Source organism: Cotesia typhae, unplaced genomic scaffold, assembly GCF_013202065.1.
Source record: "Cotesia typhae breed Kobodo isofemale line unplaced genomic scaffold, CoteBio_Ctyphae contig_56, whole genome shotgun sequence".
Lineage (NCBI taxonomy): Eukaryota > Metazoa > Arthropoda > Insecta > Hymenoptera > Braconidae > Cotesia > Cotesia typhae.
Window position 1 is genome coordinate 95502 of NW_027423760.1, and position 17233 is coordinate 112734.

At 28.1% G+C, this 17233-nt stretch overlaps 2 protein-coding genes across 2 annotated transcripts; both read right to left on the reverse strand.

The window, feature by feature from the left end:
- Positions 1 to 259: 259 nt before the first annotated feature.
- On the reverse strand, positions 260 to 9037 carry LOC141532040 (uncharacterized). The gene is made up of 5 exons (XM_074250199.1): positions 8939 to 9037; positions 8724 to 8831; positions 5974 to 6124; positions 2902 to 3035; positions 260 to 479 (listed from the first exon to the last, which is right to left on the reverse strand). The coding sequence occupies exons 3-5, from the start codon at positions 5995 to 5997 to the stop codon at positions 260 to 262; spliced, it is 378 nt and encodes a 125-aa protein (XP_074106300.1). The 5' UTR covers positions 5998 to 6124; positions 8724 to 8831; positions 8939 to 9037.
- Positions 9038 to 11045: 2008 nt separating this feature from the next.
- On the reverse strand, positions 11046 to 17233 carry LOC141532041 (uncharacterized). Its single transcript, XM_074250200.1, has 5 exons — positions 17041 to 17233; positions 15134 to 15334; positions 14677 to 15013; positions 13564 to 13824; positions 11046 to 11125 (listed from the first exon to the last, which is right to left on the reverse strand). Exons 1-5 carry the CDS (start codon positions 17122 to 17124, stop codon positions 11046 to 11048), a joined length of 963 nt encoding a protein of 320 aa, XP_074106301.1. The 5' UTR covers positions 17125 to 17233.

The following is a 17233-nucleotide window of genomic DNA, read 5'->3' on the forward strand; positions in this document are numbered from 1 at the left end:
AACATTTGAAACTTCGCAATACCCCCCCCCCCTCCCTCCCAATTCGACAAATATCAACAAAGCAACAGCCTTTCTAAAATCACTACAAAAAATTCGAATATTTTTTTACTTTCTCAATTTTTTTTTAAGTATATTAAAAAAGAGATACTTTCAAATTAAATACTAATTTTCGAGGGTTATTATATCAAATCAATTAGTTCAATTGAAGAGATAAAATATCGATTGAACTTAATTAATTGTACGTAGAATAAAGATATATTTACATTATCGATGTATCACTGTATATGATTTGTAAATCTCGGAATTCATGTCGACACGCAACGTACAAATCCCTTATGAAGCGAGATTTGCATTCACTGTTTACATCAGGTTCGTGATTGTGTTCACTTCTTTCAGGTTCATATGTGAAGACATCTAAAGCAGATATGGTACCCATTGCGTTGCAAGCATACGAATATTTCTTGGAACAATGTAGACGTCTAAATTAATAAATGGAATTGTTATTAAGACTATGATTTATATGGCGCCACGATTGGAAGATAGATCCTTACACAAAATAAGACGAAATGTAACCATAAAATTTTTCAATATTTCGATTGGTTTTCGAGATATCGATACTGTAAATAGTGAACGAAGAAAAAAAAAATTTTTTTTTTAAATTAAAAGGATATTTTTCGCTTTTTGTCGTTTATGTCGAATGTGAAGGGTAAGGTATACGATAATGGGTAATCTTTTGGGTAATCTTTTAATGTTAATGGGTAATCACGTAAGGGAAGTGGCATTTTTCGCTTATTGTCTTTCAAGAAAAATTGAAAAGGCCAGGGGAGGTACACGATGATGGGTAATTGCAAAGGGAATTTTCATTTATTAACGTTGCGGATGTTATCAATGTTTATAAACATTCTCTCAAATTACGCTAAAACCAAACTTCAATAATAAATTTTTTCTTTAGATTTTCGAGTAGCAGTGTTTCAAAAATAAATGGATATATATTAAAATCTTGTTCTTATTTTTTAAATTATGTCGAGAAGAATTTAAAAAGAAATTTTATTTCTTTCAGAAGTTACAATATTGAGATCTCGAAAACTAATCTAGATATCGAAAAATTTATTTATTTATTTATTTTTTTTTTTTTTTCTTTAAGGAAAATCGATTAATTCAAAAATTAAAAAAATTTTTTTTTCACTTAATTTAACTTGAAGCACATAACTCAAAAACAAATACTGTTATCGAAAAATCGTATTCTTATATTTCGTGCTGTTTTATCAAGATTTAGAAGAATCTGTATTCAGATCGTAGAATCCTCAAATTGTTGATCAATTTAGATTACAATAATGAATTAATTACAATTAGACTAAAGTTTCTTATTAAAATTCAATGAGTTTTGAAAGTATTCAAAATATAATTGCTGAGTAAAATAAATTATTCGATAACAGATAATCAATTGAGGATTGACACCAGATATTGTTGATTATGCTGATATCAATAGCAGCATTGAATTTAGAAAATGATGAGAAAGAAAAGAAAAGTGTATTTGTTTGTTTTCACATTGTAAAAATTATCCTTTACAATTTTCGTTATTAATTCTATGAAATATATCATTAGTTATGAAAATCAATTTTATTCGTTATTTACAATCTATTGTATGTCTTAAATAAAAAAAAAATAAAATAAAATAAATCTTTGTATATCCAAATATTTTATTACAAATTGTAGAGCACACTGATAAAAATAAAAAACTAAATTAATAAATTCAGTGGCATATTAAAAAAAAATTTTAAAAAGTAAATAATTTCAAATCGAAACAATCCGAACCAAAACAGTTTCACTGTTAAAATCGCGACAAGTGTAATTGTAAGTGATTGTAAATGACTTTTGGCCGATGTTCAAGGACTATCGGGAGATAATTGGGAAATTGAGTCATTTCCCACTGCAGTGCGTCAGGATGAACTGATAACCACTAAGACTTCCCTATTTGAACTTGTTTTTATTAATATCGAGTCGATTTCGTTAGATAAAGTGAGTTTTGTTAGAATTTTGGTGATTGTACGTGACTTTTGACCAATCTACATAAAATATCGGGAGATAATTAAGAAGTCGAGTCATTTTCCATTGCAGTGCGACAGGATGAACTGATAAACACTAAGATTTCTTTATTTTAACTTGTTTTTATTAATATCGAGTCGATTTCGTTAGATAAAGTGAGTTTTGTTAGAATTTTGGTGATTGTACGTGACTTTTGACCAATCTACATAAAATATCGGGAGATAATTAAGAAGTCGAGTCATTTTCCATTGCAGTGCGACAGGATGAACTGATAAACACTAAGATTTCTTTATTTTAACTTGTTTTCATTAATATTGAGTCGATTTCGTTAGTTAAAGTGAGTTTTGATCATAATTTAGTGATTGTAAGTTACGTTTGGCCAATGTACGAATACTATCGGGAGATATTTCGGAAAACGAGTCATTTTCCATTGCAGTGCGACAGAATAAACTATCTACCTGAAGTTTCGAACGTTTTTTGTGAACGAAAATCAAAAAAAAAATTTTTCGACGTTGAAGCTGAAAATTTTTCCCGTTGAAACTAAAACTTTTTTTTCTGCGTAATGTAATTATGAATAATCACATAGAAAAAAAAGGTTTACCTGAACAAAAAAACTAGTTATTGAATCAAGAAAACTCGGTGGAAGAGCAAAATTATCTTGAAAGAAATAAAATAATCTTAAGTTCAAGAATTTTTTTCTTGGTTTCAGAAAATTTCCACCTTCCTACAAATTATCTTGATTCAATAATTTTTTTTCGGTGAATATATAATTTTTTGGCGTTAAACTACCAGTAATTTTCATAATTCTAACACAGATACATCAATATTTTATATAAATTATATTATTAAACATACCTGGCACCCCCTGCTAATTTTTTTCCATTATGGTACTGGTACCCGTCGAAAATTCTATCCGGTAAGGATAGAACGGAGTTACGCTGTTTTTTTGCTGGAGGACCATTATTGTCAGCCATATTTGAAGTGGACAACTGCGAAAATTGAATAAAAGTTCAGAAAATGTAAAAGTGCAAGCCTCAAACGATTTTTTTATTTTATATTTTAATTAGATACTGTGTTCTCTCTATAATAAGTTATAGTATTGTATCAATTTTTGTATCAGCTACACGGAAAGATTAGAACCCGACTGGTTCGTGTTCTAATCTTTCCGTGTACTAATAATAGCGGAACAGACAACGTGTGACAGCATTAAAAGAAAGCATTGTACACGCTTATAAGTATTCTCAGCATTGATGCATTTAACAACAATAAATCAGATGTTTTTTGTATTTAATAATATTTAAAAACAATAAAATCTATTTCCTGTTTGGAGATTTAATTACTTCCGTAAAGTGGGAAGAATTCTGATCTTTTGAAGACTTCAGGCCTTAAATTCGACATTATATAATAAAAATTTTTTTTTAATTTTGCACGTTTAAATGAGCAAAAATTTTCACGTTTTCAAACTTGGGAACGAGAAAATTTAAACCGTTTCCGAAAGAATAAAAGTCATCACTACCACACAGTACGACCGTAACACAGAGACCGGCATGTAGAATACGTAAAAAAATTCTTTTTATATTGAAAATTCGCGCATTAAACGAATAATATACACTTACATCCTGAAAATAAAAATAACAAATTTTTTTTTAATTCGTCGAAAAACAAATAGTGCTTTTGAATTTAATTCACATGCAATAAAAATCAAATGTTATTAATTGATTAATTTATATTTACTGATATTTGATACGTCGGACCAGAACAAGAATTTCCGATGCTTAACATCTTCTCCTATTCCTACTATTCTTCCACCCCACTATCCACTTAATTCCCCTATGCGCTGTCAAAAATGCGCACTGTGCAAACACAAATAGATTATTAAATACCTGCCATCTTATAAAATTATGATTGGTTTCAAAAGAAAGGTCGTGGGATACAGGTTCATTAAGAATACCGAAATTATCTTGTCACTAAGAGAAAGCGTGTGCGGAACGTAAGTATAGGAAGATATTTAACTGCACGAAAAAAAAATTGTGGGAAAAATTACAATTGTCACATCGTAATCCAGGACCAGAGTTCAATATATCCTTACTTACGTAATTTTGCAATTTAAAATTTACGATGTTACATCGTACAAATTCCGATATATACTACTTTTATAGACATTTTTACGATTAGCAAAGAATTATGTTAAAAAGTACTTATTACATCTCCACAAGTCAAAATTCTACAAAACTGATCAGCGCAAAGAAATTTTAAAATGGAGTTGTGGTACACGGTAAAAAAATTGGTATAAAATCAACATAATGATACATATTTAGCGTCAAAATATTGTCATAAAAAGAAACAATCGAATATTTTTTGAGTGTCAATAAAAACCCAAAATAAATATGAACTGAAGGTTTTATTCTTGTGTTCTTGACACTGATTACATTCATTTTTATCAATCGCCTCGTATAAATAAACAATTGAACAAATTTTTATGAACTTCTGATAGGCAAATTTATTTTTATTAACTTTTTATTATTAAATTCAAAATAAATAAACGTTCAATATTCATCAAAAAATTAGTTTATGTCATGTATCTTCATTATAGTCAGGTCCAAACAGTCATTTTTTATTAGTCATTTAAAAGAAAATTTTTAAATGAACAATCATTCACCCACAAAATAAAACTAATATCAAAAAATTAAAAATAAAAATTTTCCAAAAACAAATAAAATTGATTTTTTTTTCTAAATTAATTAGCTTCTTGAAAAAGCTAGATAGAAAATTATCTGCTGTTTGTCACTTTCAGTTAGTACTGTCATTTATATGAAAATAACATATTCATTACAAATATTATGTGTAAAAGTGAAAATATCTGTAGCAAGTAATAATTTTAATCAGAAATTACTCTATTATACTATTTTTTTACTCTATCTCTGCGTATACGTGCGTGCGTGTGTGTATCTCTTATATATACTTTTTATCACATGGTGCTACCAAAATACTACTTTACCGTTTGAAAAAAATCGTTACAATTAACATAACAATCACCATTGCTACATCGATGTATTGCTAAATACTACGTGACTGATGTGTTTCTTTTACCACGCAACCGCCACTGTTTATTGCTATTTTGGTACCCTACACAGTATAATGTTTCATAAAAATAACAGTCACCGCATGTAAAGATAACATGAACTGCATATAAAAATAGCTACACGCTGAGAACTATATATATGCGAATGATTACAATTTTCTTATAGGGTATGAAAATAACTCAATCACACGATGTTTGCTCACATAAGATATGCTTCATAATATTACCCACAATAATAATTAAGCCAAACCTACAAAATAAGCTGAAAATTTATGAAATAAGCCCACACGAAAAATAGACTAAAATTTAATAAAATGATATGATTAACTATTATACATAATTAACAATATGATCGAAAATGATTATACAGATAATTAGATAATAAATGAAACGTGGCTAAAAAATTTGAAGTAATGAGACTTATAATCTAATAATATTTGGGTGAACTATATAATTGAAAATCCAATTTATCGACTACAAAAATTTTTCAAATTCTTATATAGTACAAAAACTGTTGCTATTCGTCAATGCGTACAATTTGTACTTCGATCTTCCAGCATCAAAAACTAATTAAGTTCTTGTTTGACAATCTACTATTGGTGAAAATATAAATATACAATTACAAAATATATTATTAAACATACCGAAAGCTTTTTGTGTCAAATTCTGGAAGGCTAAGTATGTTTAAAATTACGTTTGATAAGTCGACATCTTTAACAACCAAGTAGATGGCAAAGATAACTAAGAACCAAAAAAAAATGATAAATGAATATATATCTAGATTGCGACAGAACAAATTGAAAATTTTAAACATTTCACAAGAATATTTTTTTCTCCTAACTTACATCTATAAATATTTTTTTTTTCATGGCAAAAGGCAGGCTGGTAGCTGGTAGCGCTGTGCGGTAGAAAGTAGAGGTGGAAAGGCGAAGCCTACGGTTAGACTGGTGGTGGTTGTAGTGGGTTCTCCGCGCACCACCAGTTGTAAATTTTTTTCTAAAATCAGTAAGGTATCAGTAAGAGAGTCGGCTTGAAAATCATTGCAATCTCAAAGTTAGGGTAACGAAATAATGAGTTAAACAGGTGAATTAGAGACGCCGACTTTCTTTTATACTGAAACAACTTTACTAATACTGTCTTACAATGCAAAAGACGGCAAAATTTTAAATATATGTAAAAAATTAGTAACTACTACTTTTCTTAGTCTTTTTTTAATCTGGGCTGTGAAAAAAAAAAAAAAATATTATCAGAAATGTGCGAAATATATATTATCATTTATATCGTAATAGTATGAACTTTAGATGTTAATTAGTTATTTCCAATTAATTTTATAAGATTATGTCGTTATGAAAAAATCATATATTGCTATTAATGAAACGAATTTACTTTACTGTTCACTTTGAAAACATTTAAATACAGAAATTTTAAATTCGTAGCGTAGTTGCCAATATACTTTTTTATCTAAAATCCTAAAGAACACGGATAACAGTAGAAATCTTTAAATACTTATGAAAAAAATTTTTTTGGTTATCCTTTTTTTTGAAAGAAAGTTAATGTATAATGGAACAAATGACGAAGCATTGAAAAACTGTTGAGAAAATTTTTATTCACCTGAAAGAGTATATATAAATGTAAATATTTGGTTAATTTACTTGATGATTTATATTTGCTATTGGTATCAGTAAATCAAATAACTGTATTCAATTATATATAATACGTCAAATAATAAAATCTATAAATTTTAATTTAGAAAATTAAATAACTCCGCTAAATTGTCAGTAGAATTTCTGTCGTTTTCATGTTTCGCACCATGTATTAACTATGCGGTGAACGATGACAGACTTAGTGCATAAATGCAATAAAAACTCAGGTTACTTGAGGTAGTAATGTATCAATTTCTCTTTAAGTCACTATTAAGAATAAACGAAGACATCATGCGCAATGCGATAGAGATTTTACTGAGTGTAAAAGTTTAATAATGCATTATGGATATACAATAAATTTAAAGCGAGAAAAAGTTTATCACACCAAAGAAACATTTTATTTTATTTTATTTGTAATTAAGAAGAAAAATACTACAGAATCTATATTAAAAGTTGACATAAAAATTATTCAAGTCGGCAATGTTCTAGTAATTTAATGTATAAAATTTAATACATCCGCACTACTTTGCCAAATGAAAGCAAAAAAAAAATCTTTAACGAATTTGTAAAAAATTGATCTTTACTATTGTGATTTGCAAATGAAATGACTATATTCAATTTTAGAGACGTAAAAAAATTAAATCTCTAAATTTTCGTTCAGAGAGTCAAATATCTCCACTAAATCGTCAGTAGAATTCATTTCGCTTTCATGTCAGTGCTATGTAACACCAAAAGACGTACGATGGTAGACTCAATGCGAAAATGCAATGAAAACTCGGTTTTGTTAAGGTAATGATGTATTATTTTTTTCTGTAAGCCACTAATAAGAACAAATAAAGACAACATGCGCAATGTAATATATAGGTTCTAAGAATTGTAACAGAAGAAATCAAAATAGTGCTGTTTACCGACGAATTCCTCGTAAAACGTTACAAAAATATATAATCATAATGAACTCAAGTTCGAATCTTTGCTACCATGATAGTATATATCTATCTATGTATCTATATATATATATATATATATATATATATATATATATATATATATATATATATATATATATATATATATATATATATATATATATATATATATATATAAATCTATATGTGTGTATACGTGCTCACTCGCACGCGTGCGGAATATATGACACATCATTGTGATACTCAATGTAATTCAACTGTTTTTTCAAGGGCTGTTCCCATCTGTTTCTCTCTTCACACTCATTCAGAGGAACGGTGCTGTCTTTATAGCAATTGGATAAATGGCAAATTAGCAATCAATTTTTTTTTAAACCGAAGAAAATTAAAAAAAAAAGAACGCTTTGCTAGAAGGTAGATAATTATATAATGTAGCTTATAATAGAGAATTCTTTTTTGAAATTTTTATTTGTATCGGAAAAGTATTCAATTTAAAATTACAAATAACGCTTCTTAAAAAGATTGAGAACAAACACATTTATAAAGCTGTATGCATTTAACAGTTTTAATCGTTAACGATGACTTAGTAACAGTTTATTAAATTTAAAATATTGCAACGAATTTCGGGGTGTCATTAGATTTTATGCTAGAATATGTAAAGATTTTTCAGTAATGTATCAAATTTTTTAATATCGTATATCTTCTTTCTAATTTCATTTACTTCGAACTAGATGATATTTCGCAATAAATTCATAAAAGAAAGGGCTATTTAACACGGTTTATTTGCGTACGAATAGTACTGTCCATTCATAAAATATCGTTTGTCGCGAAAATAATAATGCAAAAAAATGATTTAAAAAATTATCTATACCTTTTTTTAATTTCTAAATGCGCGATTTTTTATAATCGCAGTTTTTTGTTATTAACGTATTTATATATATATATATATATATATATATATATATATATATATATAAAAATTTTTTTTTTAACCCTACCATTAAAAAAAATAAATGTTATTAAACTTACTGAGCGCTGCTTGGATCAATCTTCGGAAGGTTAGTTTGTTGAGAATTTCGTCTGAGAAGTCGCCGTCGTCAATAGCTAAGTAGATGGCAAGGATAGCTATAGCTTATCCTACATGATAAAAAAAAAAGAAAATATAATTAAATATTTGTAGATAACGATAGAAGGAATTAAAAATTTTAAACTTTCTTCAAGAATTTTTTTTTTTACAAACTTACATCTACAAATTGTTCTTTTTTTTAATCTTGTACTGTGAACGTATCGCTCAAGTAAGGCAAAAGTATTATATTGCACAAGCTCTACGATTTTAACTCAACGGAGGATCAACTGCAACTATATAACAGTGACCAGTGACAAGAAGGAAGCCAGTGGAGGTGGCGCTGTGCGTTAGAGGGTAGAGATGGAAAGGTGACGCCTACGCTACGACTATAGACTGGTGGTGGGTGGGCTCTTCGCGTACCACCAGTTGTAAATGACTTTTACTAACACTGTTTTATAATACAAAAACTGCTAAATTTTAAATGTACCAAAAATTACTAACTACTCTGTTTCGCATTTTTTTTTAAGTATATGCATTAGAAAAAAAAATGGTAATATTGTCAGATATGTGCAAAATATATATTATTATTTAGACTGTATTACTATAATCTTTAGGTATTAATTAGTTATTTCCAATTAGTTTCATTACATTATGTTTTTATAAATAAATCAAATACTGATATTAATGAACAGAATTTAGTTCACTATTCACTTTTAAAAGTTTAAATACACAAATTTTAAATTCGCAACGTATCACTGTCAGTTGCCTACTACCTTAACTAGAATTGAAAAGTACACAAATAACAAAAATTTTTAAATATTTTCTAAAAAATAATTTTTTTCAGCCTTTTTGTTTAAAGAAAATTAATGTATAATAGGAAAACTAACGGTGATGTGACAAACTATTAGGAAATTTTTTTATACACAAAAATGTATGTATTAGTGCAAACAACATTTTTACTCGACTTAATAATTTTTTTGCTTAGAAAGTTAATGCATTATGGACATAAAAATAATTTGAAGTAACAAAAATTTCTCACACCAAAGAAATATTTTATTTTATTTATAATTACGAAAAAAATACTGCAGAATCAATGTGGCCATATTGCGCGATTTTTTTACCCGTACTCTGTGGAATATTTTCGTTTAAGCCCATTAAAAACAGCACAAACTAGGGGTAAAAAAATTGCGCAATCTGACCACACTGTACAGAATATACTAAAAATTGGTATAAAAAATTATTCAACTCGTAAGTGTGCTAGTAATTTAATATTCAAAATTTTGTCCATCCACACTGCTTTGTCAAGCAAAAGCTAAAAAAATTTGTTAAGGAATTTGTATAAAATTTATATTTACTTTTTACTAATAAATTTACTAATAAATTTATGTTCTAATAATCTTTATCTTAAAAAAGTGAATTGCACGACTCATGATGCGAAACATCAGAGAGTGCTTTACGATCGAAAAATTTTTTTCGCCTCATTTCAGCAACTATTTTTATTATTATAGCCTTGTTAGTTCACGGAATCAAGATATTTTGCATACTATTGTCAAGATAATTTAATGGAGATTAATTTCATACTTTTTAAAAATTGATTTAGTGCAATAGAAACGGAAAAAAACATCAAAATAGGTCAAAAAATTTTCCTGTCCGTCATGTATGAAACTCCGGAAACACTGTAACTTGCGAAAAAATCCATTATTTGAGTTAAATTTTTTTTTTTTTTTAATTCTTAATGATAAGTGTAGGTCACTGAATGCGAATGGCTAGGTAATTCAGTGTCGTTTAATTACAATTAATAAAAAACAAAAACCAGCAGACTGCATATCTATATATATCCATGTAAAATTAACATGGATGGTGATATATCTATATCTATAGATATTATGTACATTTATTCCATCAAGGGCGCCTGCGCATTATCTTCTTAGTACAACTGTTTTTTTTTAATTTTTTTAATTTTTTTTTTTTTTTAATATTTCATAATTAAATGAGCATTATGAGTCGTGCACTTTTGGATTTTCTAAACTTTTTTTATTGTTTTATATGCAAGTATATCACCAGCGAGTGTACTTATTAGAAGTTACAGAACTTATTAGAAATTATAGGAAGTATAAACGAAAAGTTTAATATATAGCCGAAGCTGTTACTTATAGAAAATATTAATTTTTATTAGGATAGTCATTTCACTAAATTACGGTTGAACAATTACTTGACAGATATAAGAAAAACATGCAGGCACGTGCTGGTATAGTGAAAGGACCGCAACGTGAAATTGAAACTTTTTAGTTGATTTCTAAAACATCAAGTTCTAAAAATACTAAAAGGTGATCGTAATTATTATGCATCAGATTTACAACATTACCTGCAATAAAATTGAATCAATTAAATTTATTATTATTTTAAGCTAAAAGTTATATACATTCAGTCAAAGCCTTAAGGGAGCAAATAAATTTATATAGTTTTTAATAAATTTCTAAAAGCTATACTTTTGTAAATAATAGTCATTTCGAGAAGTATACGAAAGTAATTAGAGACTTAACACGTGTAATTTTTAAATCTGTAAATAAAAATGTTTTTATCAGTCAATCTTGGCGCTAAGATAAGGTACACGGAAAAAAATTGAGCTACAGTAACTCTATAGTAGTTAGTTACTTGTAAAAAGTTCCAGTAAGTAAACGTATCGTTATGGTAACTATACCGTTGGGTTCCTGTAACTCTCTGTTGTTGAGCTCTGAGGGCTCAACGTTAGTTACCTCTCACAACTCTACAGGATCGTTCTAAAACGCCACCTAACTATATTTAAGTATTTCTTATAGAAACATAAGTGCCGAAGTGTTGTGTCAAATTGCAAGAACAGGATTTTTAAAAAGTAAAAAACAATTATAAATTATGGATTTACATGTCAAAAATTTAATATTGATAATTTAATAAATAAATATATAGAAGAACGGATTTATATTGCCAATAATAATAAGGTTATGAAATATGTCAGCGCACTGAACTACTGCGCAACGTACAACCCTTCCAACTATACCGTTGGTCTCTTAGAACTATCCCGTTGAGCTCTGAGAGCTCAACAACATTGAATTATCAGAACTAACTAAAAGTGTGTTACTGTAACTCTACAACATTTTATAAACTGTGTATAGTTATGGTAACTCTACAGTTGAGTTCCCAGAACGAAATTTTTTTCCGTGTATATCTTGGAACAAAAATTCTTTAATATTTTTCTGTTCTCACTAGTGTCTTTGGACTCCGAAAAAGTTTTCGGAGCTTCATTGATGCTCAAGTTATTTAGTCTAATTCTTTTACTTCGATTTACTAATAATAATATAATACTAGGGTTTTTACTTGTATCATTTTTAGTGTTTTACAAGGGGGGGGGGTGGAGGTTCCTTCTCTATCATCCATAATCTCTACCCATCTATTATCTCCTACATTTTCTGCCCATCGGAAAATTTTTTTTTATTTTGGATAATTTATCACAGCTGATCAGATATTATAGAATATAACAATGCGTTTGCAAGTTCTACATCATCCTCTAAATAAACTTTAAAAAAGCTCTGTAAACTTTCAAATCAATACAGTCGTAGTAGATTTTCGAAAACCGAAAAAGTTAATTTTTGTACTATTCTAAATCATAAGATACTTAAAAAGAGTAGATTTAAGTATCTAAAACTCACATCATTCGCAAGACGGCCATTAGTTTATGCGATATTGATAATGCTCTAAGAAAAAAAAAGATTTTTCACTCAATTGCCAATATTTCGAGGAATTATCGCATAAAGGCCATATGAAAGATTAAAAAAGTGCCATTCGGCAGCCGAAATGGAAGTAGATTTCATTTTAGATAATAATCATAATAATAATTTTTTATTAATCAAAAAAATTACAATTAGATTTTAACGTATGCTGGTCAGGAACTAGTACCTGCTCACTCCTTGTATTTTTATATTTGCCTTTGTTAATATAGATATATAAATTCAATTTTAGTTCATTATTATTTTATTTTCCCAGAGCTCTTCGAGCTCATAAGTCTGATAAAAGTTTCACAGAGAACGATTTTTTGAATTTTCAAACCACAACGATAAGTTTTGGATGACGTTTGGTAAAACGAGTGCAACAGCAAATTTCATATATAGCATAGCGGAATAGACCATGATTTGAGACTATACATATAATATGATACTCAAATTGAAGCTTATTTAAAGAGCTTTCAGATAAAATTTACAGAAATTCGATAAGTTATCCCATTCAAAAGTTATACGAGTAAGAAAGTGAAGAAATATGAATTTTTATGATTTTGAAAATTTTAAAATCCTGGCATTTCTAAATTACTTGACTGATTAAGCTCATCTACGAACTTGACTTCGGTATCTATCTGTAGAATAATTATGTTGAGTTTGGTAAAGATCCGTTGTAAATTGGCAACGCTATCGTCGTGACAAGCCGCGTTACATCTGATATATATATATATATATATATATACATATATAAACTTTTGAACCATATGCATTTTCCGACTCAGCTCGACGAGTATAGTCGAAATATAGCAAAATTTTTCAAAAGTTCCGTCATGAGTACCAATGCAATAGTTAGATTTCTATGAAATCTACTAAAAACTGAAATTTTAAACTTCAGAATACTTGTTGCTTCTGAAAACGATCAATATGAACATAATAACATTCTGTCAAAGATACTAGAAACATTTAAACTTATCTGTTGCCTTCATTTTTTAGCTGAATGTATTTTCGTAAATAATAAATTAATTATAAAAAAATCAATAATAGCATTTAGTACCAGCAACATTTATACGGTGATCAGCTACTTGTTGATTTTCCGCGGGTTGTTGAAATTCCCATTTAAATGCGTGCGAAAAATGACTTGCACATGCAAGGAAATTTGGTATATCTAATGACTCCGCATGGTATAAATCCCAGGCTTTTTCGATTTTTTTATTTGTGTCGATTGTGTGAGACCGTGCTGCTCTAGTTACATCTAAACCGTTTTGAAGAGATACGTATTCTATTTGAGTGATACCCTGTAACTCAGTAAGACGTTCTGAAATAAATGCAGTAAATATTTTATTAATTGAATAATGTCCGTGACCGCCACGTAATTAGTGCGGCATAGTTTGGGCGATCACCCAAACTAATAAAGATCAAAATTATAATTCATTATGAATTTAATAAAATTGTGCATAAAAATTCAATTTATTTAAGAAAAAAAAGTGTTTAATACGCTATATCAGGAAAGACTAGGCCATATTATCATTTAATATGGAATTTCAAATTAATATAAGAACATGCTTATTTAAATGATTTAAAAAAGTATTTACAATATACATAGAGATAAAAGTATAGGAAAATGATATAAAAACAAAAATTAAGTTAAAATAGATCGATTGAAATTTCAGTTCCAAAAGAATATTGAGATTGTACTATTTTCACTGTCTACAATATGTAAAGTGAATTTTGCAATATTCTAAAGAAATAAAAAATAAAAGAGTATTGTTTTCGTTATTACAGTTATTTTTAAAATAAACTCTTCTAATGACCAGTTATTGGATTCTACATTGTTTTTGCTTTAAACATCATAGGAATAAACAAATAATTAAACTTTTCAACTCGAAGTAGTAAATTACTTAGAATGTTATATTTTTGAGCTCAGAGAAGACCTGAAAATATATAGAAGTTTTATCTTTTTGACTCATTGGTGAACACAAAAACGTAAAGATTAATTTTTTTTTTTGAATATAGAGATATAGAGTATACAGATAGCCTGAAAAGTCAATTAATTTTAAGATTGTTTTTCCTTTCATTTACCGGCAAAAAAGACCAATGAAAAAAATTCCTTGAAGATTTTTTTTTCTTTAACGTTTGAAAACTGAAATCTGGCGAAAAATGAATTTACCTGTGAATTCCCATATTGAAGGATGTTCTCCAAAACGTATCTTAGCAGTTTTGTGGTAACTTTCTGTGAAATTATCAGTACGATGTATGTAACGATGAACGCTCCATAATGTTGGTGGTACTCTTTGCAGCCATTGACCATCAAAATAAAGAATAAATTCTTGGAATATATCCAAAATGTCCAAAGGAGTATTCCCTATTAACCAAGTGAATCCTTCTTCTGCATCTACTGGAGGCAATAAGGGCAATGCCATGATTTTTCTAATAAAAATTTGTCCATATTTCCAGTGACGAATCAATTGTAGCAGATTTAACTCCTTCAATTTTTTTGTAAGCGCCTAAACAGAAAGAATCAATACAATCATATAATCAATCTAACAAAGTTTATAATGACAAATATTTTTTTTACTGCTTGAATAAAATTTTGCAAGTAGTAAATACTCATTATTTATATTAACCTGGCAGAAATGAAAATAACAGCCAGTATGGGCAGCTTCAGGATACACTGATCGAATTGGATTTTTTAATCCAGTTTCAAAATCCGTGATAATAATTTGTGGATCAATGTGTAGTGCCACTTGATTTTTGAAATATGATAATCCCGTTTGATACGAATGAGCTGACTTGTTTTTCATCAGCATCCAACACAATGGCAAAGCCTTCAAGGATATGTAAGCAATTTTTTAACAAATTAATACTTATGCGGTTATGTATAATATAAGAAAAATAAAATTAGTAAATAAATTCTTAAACAATAATTTCCCAAATTTTATCAATTTTGATAACAGAAAGTTAAAAATGTAGTGATATATAAATTTGACATTACATTATTTAATTAGCTGTTAAGTACTGAAAATACACATTGTTAAGAGAAAAAAAAGATAGCTTTTTAGTCAGTTTTTAGATGAAAACAAATAATATTAAATAGGTACTTCAATATGCACATTTTTCGCATTAAAAAATTAAACAATACTTCTTTTTTATTAAGAGTGCACTCCCATCAATTAAAATTAATTTTTTTTTTTAATTAATTTAGTGCCGTAGTGATTTGTATTATATTTAAAAATTATGTAAATAAATAAAACTTTATCACAATATCGTAGCATTATAGGCAAATATATTTACATTTATCTACTCTTACTATTATGATTAAATATAATTATACCCTATCTACAAATATAATAAACTTAACCGTCATAGCTTAAGTATCAAATTTAAATTTAAATTATTTTATACTACATAGTCACCATGAAAAAGTGTAATACTAAACTCTGACATAAAATAAAAAAATTTTATTGTATAATGCCTAGGCAATTTTGTCCACAAAGTTTGTTGTTGAAAAAACTGTAAAAGTAAAATACACCTTTTGTAATATTTCTTGGACTCTTAAAAGTTTGTTCTAGCTTAATGAATGTTAGGGTTATTAATTAATGTTCAAGGAGCAATAAATGTGTTCTTTTAACTTCCATAAAACTTTGACGATTCAAGACTGGAGAACGGCTCAAATGATTGATGTAAAGTTTCAAAAAGGTTTTGGACATATGTTTAGATGAAAAAAATAACGAACTTTGATGCTTTTCACAGAATTAGCACAATTATGGTGGATTTTCCAAATCAGCAGAAAGAAGTTTCTTTTTTTGTTTCTTCTTATCATTTAGCAGAACGGAATTTTTTTCTCTTTAAAATACTAAGCAAAACTTACCGAATATTGATTCTAATTTCCGAAACCTATTTTCCGTTTGTTATACAATCATTTATGAGATATCGATATTGAAAAAAAAAAAGATAACTTTCCAAAAAATTTTCAAAATCACGAATATAAATGTTTTTAGAGCAAGTAAATTGATACTAGAAAAAAGGCTATTCCAGAGTCAAAATGGTAATAGATGTTTTCTATTTTATACAAATATATGAATAAGCATAAATAAGCATGGTAATATCGAAAAATAGTAAAATTTTTCAAAAGTTGCATCATAAACAGAAGTACAATGGTTACATTTCTGTAATAGATCTTTTCGATTCATATGCGTAAAACGAGGTATTTTAGTAAGCGTATATTAATACACGATTTAAAGTCATAGGGCTGTCACAGTAACATTGAGTACACTATATACCTCCAGGAGCCGCTAGGCGAGTGGGGTTCGAGGTAACTCGACGATTTGTATAAATGTTTTATAGTAAATTTTCATTCCCGCACGGCTCATCGGGTAGGAATCTTTATTGAGCTTACTTTGTCAAACGTTTGCTATAGTTTATTAATCTGTTACGAGAATATAGGACTTTTCGCCTCCCAAAAGATCGAATGGATCAATTTCTTAAAGGGAAAATTTTCTAGTTAATTCCATTTTTTTACTCAATGACCTACCTTATTATCATTAATTAAACCAAGAATTGTAAAGACTTGAAAAATATTTGGTTTCTTAGGCGTTATTTTGAATGTTCCGTCCATGAATAGTGTTGTTATACCCGTTACGGATTGGACAAAATTCAAATCATACAGGACAGTTAAAAACTACCATCAGGTGTAGCAAGCGTGGAAATACTTAATTGCCCTTGAG